This window comes from Scomber scombrus, chromosome 14 (assembly GCF_963691925.1).
Source record: "Scomber scombrus chromosome 14, fScoSco1.1, whole genome shotgun sequence".
Taxonomy (NCBI): domain Eukaryota; kingdom Metazoa; phylum Chordata; class Actinopteri; order Scombriformes; family Scombridae; genus Scomber; species Scomber scombrus.
This window is the reverse complement of record NC_084983.1, coordinates 24938174-24946425: the sequence shown is the minus strand read 5'-3', so window position 1 is coordinate 24946425 and position 8252 is coordinate 24938174. Positions and strand designations below refer to the sequence as shown.

Genomic DNA, 8252 nt, shown 5'->3' with positions numbered 1-8252 from the left:
AACTGAACAAAGACGAAGAAGGATATGACTGATGTGAGGAAACCAAATAACAATAACTGAGGAACTGAAGAGAGAGCGACCTTTTCAACATACCAAGGATATATGTACAGATGTCCCATCAGTCCCCTCACAGACGTTGTTGTTCCTGTATGTGTTGTTTTATGAATGTTGCTTAGCTGTAAAGGGAGTATTTGGATTCTAAAACACAATAGTATCCACCATTTAGAGACCAAAGATTTACAGTAGATATACACATTGATACACAAATATAGGTACAAAACAAAAATCCCCTTAAACTCACTTCAGAATGGGAATGAGGTAAAAATCAGTCTACACCCATAAAGGCCACTGTGCTTTGGAGTAGTGTGATTACACTGACGATGACTTTGAATGACACTTTTTTCTCTCTTGTGAAAAGTATGTTGTAATGTTTTTGACTGGCCTCATCAAATGACCCAAAATACAATAAAATCATTTTAAAAACTAAATTATGTTGTGTGGGTTTATTTTTTGTTTCTGTCTTTGCAGATTCAAGATGATCATTTTCTATTTTGGCTTTCATTTAATATCATGTGTATTGTTTAAAATAATTATGATACCAGTACAAATACCAGTATCCTTAAAGGTATACCAATTCCAATAGAGTACTTCATGCAATACTTTTCTACTCATCATGTGGATTCAGTTGCATAAAATGCCACCACTCCCCCCCATTCAAATGATTTTTTACACAAATACATTTTGAGAGAGTTCAAATGATTGAAATATTTATTAAATACCTGTACAAAACAGTACAATTGTAAAAAAGTATTATCACAACAGACTGCATGTAGCTGCTGTGGTAGTGGGCCAATTTAGCATTAAATCAAAGAACGCCTGCGGTGATTGGCTGTGAGAAAAAATATACACATTTTCCCCAAAATCTTTGTACAAAAAGGATCCAATGCAAGTAACATTTGGATAACACCTGGTAGGCATACTAGGTAATTTTGGTCGATGTGACATCCAACATCCTGTAGATTTACCTACCTACCTACCCTATATAACCCTTCCCTAACTGATCCCTGCCCATGGCCAGATCTACCATACAGGCAATCTGGGCAAGTGCCCAGGGGTCCTTGGGTAGAAAGGGGCCCTCAGTGATGGGTGAAAAAAATTGTCGGGCTCCACGGCAAATCCATACAGGGCTTGACTCTTTCTCTTGATATTGATAATTATGGTCACTGTCCGAAACCTAATATGTCCAAAACGAAATATGGAGTTATGAGGTTTCTACCTGACAGTAGTGTTATCTAATCGGAATAAAATAAAAAAAATGTTTCCAAGAAAATTAGGTTTCATGATTGACTATTTTATTTATTTTTGACTGGCTGGGCAAGTGATTATTGGTTGTATCAACGAGTGTGTGGGAAAAATAATGGAAAATGACGGAAAATGGACAGCAGCCCTGGTAACCAAAAGCCCAGCAAGGCTGCCAAAAGAAAGGAATGGGGGGGCATGAGCTTTGGCAGTGCTCAGGGGCCCCTGGCAGTATTAATCCAGCCTTGTCCCAACCTATTTAAAACCAGGGAGAAGAGCAAAAAAAAATTCTTGTGTGAAACAGGCCAAATAATACTACCAGAAATCCTCCTTGAGGTAATGTTGGAAAGGAAAGAACAAGCTTCAGGGGAAACGTTTAAAATGTCGCCTGACATGTTTTAGTGGAGGATTATGTTATGATCAGTTTTCCACCAGCAGAGGGAAACAACTCTCCTGAATCTTCCTTGACGCACGAAGAAGACAACGTCGACGACGCTTGACGACTCTGACGTCATCGCGCACAACGTGTGTAGCGCTGAGGCAACATGGCTATGAATGGAGGTTTGTGAACTTATGAGATAACTTGACATTTCACTAATTTGCCTGTACTGTCGAAAAATAGCTATTTTTGGGGGCACGTATAGGCGTAGATTGTCGTATGTAATTTAACTTGTATCTCATGAAGAGCTGTCGTCGCTGCTATGTAGCTTGATACCGTTAGCTGACATTAGCCCGGTTGATTTGCTAACTAGCTTGTTATCATTTCCTAGCAGAGCAGTCAGGCAATGCTAATCAGTTTTAAAATCAACACAGCGTTGATAGAACTGGTGTAAAAAGAGCTGCAAACGTTGTATAGCCTTTAATGAGTAATTTGGTAAATTCACAGCAAAACAACGACGAATTTTGTGAGGACAATGGTGCTCCGTAACACTGTCTGTAGATGTAATACATAAATTTAATTAAGCATTTTGTTACTGATCCCAGATGACGAGGACTTTGAGTGGGAGCCCCCAACAGATGCAGAGATGAAGGTGATCCAGGCTCGCAGGGAGCGACAAGACAAAATCAGTAAATTGATGGGGGGCTATCTGCTCAAAGGATACAAGATGCTAGGAGACTGCTGTGATGCGTGTGGGGTGAGTTTTTTAAGGGCTGCGGTGCCTGAAAAAGGTTCAAACGGTGGAGTGGAGTGGAGTAATGTGTGTTAAACTATGTTTGGTTGGTTTTTCTAGACAATCCTCCTCCAAGACAGACAGCAGAAAAACTACTGTGTCTCATGTCAGGAGCTGGACTCTGATGTTGACAAGGACAACCCTGGTATACACAACTCACACACTCACATTTTAAGGCACACGAGTAATAAGAAAGCCATTTATCTTCTGCTCCATCTTCACTGCTCTTATTGCCTTGTCCCTTTTGTAAATTTGTATTTGTGCTTGTTGCCATGTTTTCAATCTTCTCAGCTCTAAATGCACAGGCTGCGTTGTCCCAGGTGAGAGAAAGGCAGCTTGCAGCTCAGACCCCTGCAACATCCCAGGACCCTGAACTCAACGAAGGCCCCAGCAACACTGTGCAGGCAAGTGGGTCAGTTCCTCAGCCCAGACCAGAGCACTGTGAGGGGGCGGCTGCAGGTGGAAGAGCCCTCCTGCCTCCACCTGCTGTCCCCCCTCCTTCAACTCCTGTCCCCACCATACCTCTGGCACCCGCTCGCCCCCCAGCTTGTCCACAGAGGACTGCACTCCAACCTGCGTTGCAAGAAGCTGAGGAAGCTGTTTTAACCAAACTTCGCTGGGCCACCAACCAGCTACAGAGTGCATCCTCCCTGGAGGCAAGCATGCAGCTCTGCAGCCTAATCACCAGCTGTGCCAACTCACTGCGCAGCCTCAAGGAGCTCAGCCAGTAAACATCATGGACTGGCTGAAACATTTATACTGGGAGCGCTGTTTCTTCTTGCTTCTGTCTTGGAATACTGACTCTGGTTTGCTGCTTTGCAGCATCTCTCTTTGACTGAATCCTTGCATAGAGCTGAATTCAAAACTGGTCAGAAAATGCACTTGAAATAGGATAAAATATCAAAGTGCACAGGTTACTTTTGAGTTAACAAATCTATATGGGCTGTCAGAAATATCATGTTACATGATTTCATAACATCTTGAAGTATAAATGTTTGAACATCTGTTTTTGTTGATTTGTAGGTTATGTTGTTATATAATAACTGAAAACTGGTCAGTGCACATTCATTGTTGGTATTAATTTTAAATCATCTGGCCATTAAATTCTTTTTGAATTAGGCTGACATATTTCCATAAAACCAAAAATGGCCCCCATAAAAACAACTGGAAAAACATGTTTTGTCAATCACTAATTTTGATTATAAGTTGAAATATGGACACGATAAACCCCAGTGCACACATGCCTGTATATTTGTGTGTCTCTACATGCAAGAGTGTCTGTGCTGATGTACAACATACTAACAGACTGTAAGTCACCAGTTTAAATGTATAGACCTTTGCAATGTTGTTTTAACACACTGGGCCTCTGATCTCACCCTGCTTTTCCAAACGCACACAGACACACACACACGTACATTTTACTTTTCAGTTTGACACTCAAATGGATTCCTGTTGTCTCTGACTCTCGTGATGCAAAGATTGTCCTTGTTTGCTGGCAGTTTGAGGTTTTTATTGTAAATATTTTTGATTCATGATGGGCATGTGATTCAGCGATGCTCAGATGAGACAGAGCAACATTCAAAAGTCAGGCTCATCATTCGGTATTCATTAAAAACATCTAGAGCAAATAAACTGTGCACTTCTGAACGGCGCACTTCATATTAGAAAAAGCCAACTTCAGTGTTGTTCAAGGAAGTCTGAGTTTTCTAATTAAGTACCTTAATAAAGCTTTGCCTGTTTAGGAGTTCTGCAGTGTGTTTCTTTCCACAAGAGGGCGCAAAATGCAAAGAGCAATGCCACAAAGTTTAACTGTAAAATGCTGAATTTAAGTACAATTAGCACCAATAAACATGTAAATTGCATTTGTGTTTAAAATGTGTCCAGTTGCATCTGCAGTCATCATGCATCTTCAGTTGCTGCTGTTGCACAATTGTACGCCTTAGTAAAGATTGTTGATGCATTTTGATTTTCTTGTTCCTCCAGTTAGAGAGATATTTCAGCTTCACTGTGCAGAATGATGTATGTGCAGAGTTTGACACTAGACGGTTGTTTTCACATTGAGCTGCTGAAAGTTTAAAGTTTCTCGGAGCTCACAATTACAACAACTGACATCACATCTAGTCTGGAGCTGGAGCTATAGGAGAGCCAGTATATAACTTAAACGAGTGTGATGGAAAAACTTGAAGCCACTGGTGCACACACACACACAGAAAAATGGCCTTTTGCGTTAAGTTAGAGATATTTTACATACATAGATTCTGTATTTTGCAACAAGGGAAGAGTTTAATGTCATTTTAATGATTTTTTTAAAAGTAGACTGAACATTTTTTGTGGAAAAACATGTCAAACACAATTTATTATTTGCATTTGTATATATGTCTTACGACGTGTAGCCCATAGAGGGATAGATCACAGTACAGGATATCAGTGTTGGGCTGCTGGAGCTGGAGGCGATCCACTGTCCAGCCCCAAATACAGACTGTGGCGGGGCGTGGCGCGGTCACTGCCGGGCGGAGCCGGGAGATGTCGGTGAACTCTCCCACACAAAGGAAAGGAAACAAAACAAAGCCAGGAAGACTGCAGTTAACCCGACATTTGTGGCTTCTGCTGCAGCTCACTCACATCCAGAAAACAGCAACACACTGACTTGCCTTTTTGTGTCTTTGAGAAGCCAGTTTCCAAGACCTGAGATAAGCTTTGTTCTGCTGCTGGGAGAGAGAGGAAAATACCACCTATGGGTGATGCTGAGTCAGCATTAGACTCTTCGTGTGTATTTGGTAGGTGATCTGCTTTTCCATGTAAAGTGGAGCTTTCCTGCTGAGTCAACTATCCACCCGTGCAGCGTTGCTATGAACGGGAGTCTGCACGGCCCGGCGGACTGTCAGGTGGGCGGTGTCTTCTCGGTAGAGGGGCTGCCGCCGCTGCCCAAGGGCCTGAGTGGCATCCTGAACTCCAGCGGCGGGTCGTGGCGGGACATCGAGAAGGTCCACAGCAAGAGAGCGCGCATCCAAGCCGATATCAGCCGGGCCGGCGGGGACGCTGCGCACCACGGTCACGGAAAACCGGGTGGATTGGACGCAGCTCTGGCTCTGCTGCGCAAAGAGATGGTAAGGTAGTTTACGCACATACTACCAATGTCTATGCATGTGTAGAAATAACACAAATAACTCCAATGCTCTGCTGAAAAAACTTTGAAATTGCCCTTTGAATTTCCTCTTAGTTTCCACACACCTATAGTCAAGCATCATTGTTAGCTCAGTTGCCATGGAGATGACTCATTTGTCAACACGCCTATTTAAAGGACAGGTACACCATTGTTCAAGTCCGTCTGTACGAGGGTCAATGACGTATAATGATTTACAACAACTCAATTTTAGAATAATAAAAACAAGCATATCTAATGCAGTATGCAGATCCATATTATAAATTTGAAATTAAGTGATTTTAATTGGGGGTTTTTTCAAGATTAATTGGCACTGGCCTTAAAAAAAGTCATGTGGTGCGACCATGATTCATCTTGAAATAAATTAATTTACTTAACAAACTTCACATCTTTCTTTTTTTTTTTCTTTTTTTTTACAAGTTTTCAGTAATATAAAGTGTTTGGAAACAAAGTATTTGCATTTTTTTTTTTTTTTTTTTGTAAATTATGATCTTTTATTTATATAAGATATTTCAAGATGAATCATGGTCGCACCACATGACTTTTTTTAAGGCCAGTGCCAATTAATCTTGAAAAACCCACTAAAATCACTTTCAAATTTATAATATGAATCTTCAGGTACACAACATTCTGAATGTTTGAACTACTGCATTAGATATGCTTGTTTTTATTATTCTAAAATTGAGTTGTTGTAAATCCTTATACGTCATTGACCCACAAATGAACACTGAACATCTTCCTGTGATCATTCCTCCTGTTCACACTGGCTATTAGAGGATACCCTCCAAATGTGCTCACCATATTTACAGTCCTAGTTTTTAAGTTAAGAAACTACATCCAGATGAGTTAGTTATATTTTCCACAGTTACTGTCTTTTTATTTAATAAATCAGTCTGTGTCTGGATGGACAGTGTTTTTCCTGCTCAGCTACAGTGAAGTCGTATCAAAAAGTGATGAATTTGGCATCAATAAGACAGTAGCTTAAAGATACTGACTTGATTTGACTATAATGTTAACATTTGAAACTTCAGATTAGCTCCAAATGAGCTTTTAAATACGTTTTAGTGCGAAAGGAGGCCTGTGAATTTCGTCTCCCATCACTTACATTAAAAGTGCATTATGGAGGGATTTCTCAATGGATAGTAAAAATCAACTATCACTCCGAAACAGATATTTTGTGTTTGTGTACAACAGGTGGGTCTGCGTCAGCTCGACATGTCTCTGCTGTGCCAGCTGTGGTCTCTCCATGAAGCCATCCAGGAGTACAAGGGCTCCTCGCTTCTGTCTGAGGCTTCGTTCAGTGGTGATAATGGATACTCTGAGGAGGAAGACGAGGAGGAAGATGAAGCAGAGGAGAACCAGCAGGAGAAAGGAGTTCCCTCACAGCATTACTCGTCGTTGCCTCTGCCTGCACCCAGCAGCAACTCAAGGGACCAGTGGATCAAAGAATCCTTTCACATTGCCTGATATTTTTTACTTTATGATGAAAGATACAGAAACATGGTCCATGCAGTTCGCACTGTGAAGACATCATGACTGTATTCCCTCAACAATCATCTCTCTTTATTTTCTCTAGCTTTTATGCCATTTTATCTTGTCTAGATATAGATTATCCACATTCTTTTTACTTTTTGCAAAATTAGTGCTTGTTTGATAGAAACCTGACTGTACCTTTTAACCAAAAATGACTTTATTTTACAATCAATTGATGTGATTTGAAATGTTTTTCTGAGGAGTTTATAATATAATTAGTAACGTAAGGTATGTGGCATATGCAAATGCATCCATTTGCACTTTATTGATTCTGATTCAGTGAGTCTTTACTGGTGCCACTTGGATTTGATTGCAATCTGATTAGTTCAAGATGCTTGAAGTGGCCTACAATATGCCTTGATAAGGTGACAGTTGTTTTCTATATACAGTGTTGTAAAAGTCTGGATACATAGGGATACACTACACTTTTTGTCATCTCTTCTCCACATTTTCTGATCTACACAGGGACCAAAATGGAGTTTTTGTTGAGGTTTTGGTAGATTTACAGTACCAGTGAAAAGTTTGGACCCATTTTCTCAAATTCAAATGAACGGGAAAGGAACTTTTGACTGGTACTGTATTAGTGATGATTTTGCACAGCAATGGTTGGTAAATCTCTGCCTTGTCTGCACAGACAATTTTACTTGGTTTTAATGTTTTTCTCTTCACTAATGTGCATTTTATCTGTCTCTGGGCCATTAAATTAAAGCAAATCAATGGCTCTTCAGCAAAGGCAGCTAAATAATATCTGAACTTGTCCTTACTGGATATTGTGTGTTGCAGCAGAAATTATGCCAACAAAAAGAGGAAAAAAATCATGACAGGTAACAAGTGAGAACAGATGTTATCTCCTTTTTTCATTTTAATTGCATCATTTACAAGCTTCAACATGCTGCAGCTGCTTGGTTTTTTTGCACCAAATTGCACTGAGCATGAGCTGGCTGGGATATTTGTAGGACTGGTAATGACGGTGTGAGGTGAAATTAGGTTAGTTTTAGGCTTGGGCGGTATTTTTTCATATCGTCCTGACATTTGACCGCGGTATACGGTAATATGTCGGTATTGGAATAAATTTTTAAAAAAAA

The 8252-nt window shown here is 40.4% G+C and overlaps 2 protein-coding genes across 2 annotated transcripts in view; both read left to right on the top strand.

Moving 5' to 3' along the window:
* Nucleotides 1-1827: 1827 nt before the first annotated feature.
* Nucleotides 1828-4305, top strand: znrd2 (zinc ribbon domain containing 2). The gene is made up of 4 exons (XM_062433254.1): nucleotides 1828-1860; nucleotides 2284-2435; nucleotides 2532-2616; nucleotides 2763-4305. The coding sequence occupies exons 1-4, from the start codon at nucleotides 1845-1847 to the stop codon at nucleotides 3200-3202; spliced, it is 693 nt and encodes a 230-aa protein (XP_062289238.1). The 5' UTR covers nucleotides 1828-1844; the 3' UTR covers nucleotides 3203-4305.
* Nucleotides 4306-5097: 792 nt separating this feature from the next.
* fam89b (family with sequence similarity 89 member B) overlaps nucleotides 5098-8252 on the top strand; it is a 3507-nt gene continuing 352 nt past the window's right edge. The window contains exons 1-2 of the mRNA XM_062433219.1: nucleotides 5098-5578; nucleotides 6829-8252. The exon at nucleotides 6829-8252 is cut by the window's right edge and continues 352 nt beyond it. Coding sequence (XP_062289203.1) covers nucleotides 5321-5578; nucleotides 6829-7101 — 531 coding nt within the window. The 5' untranslated portion in view covers nucleotides 5098-5320 and the 3' untranslated portion in view covers nucleotides 7102-8252. The remainder of the gene's footprint in view (nucleotides 5579-6828) is intronic.

Excerpts from the sequence above, each read along its gene's own strand:
- znrd2 (XM_062433254.1), top strand. Across the intron at positions 2,436-2,531 it reads ACTGCTGTGATGCGTGTGGG|ACAATCCTCCTCCAAGACAG; the intron begins GTGAGTTTTTTA and ends TGGTTTTTCTAG. Across the intron at positions 2,617-2,762 it reads TGTTGACAAGGACAACCCTG|CTCTAAATGCACAGGCTGCG; the intron begins GTATACACAACT and ends CAATCTTCTCAG.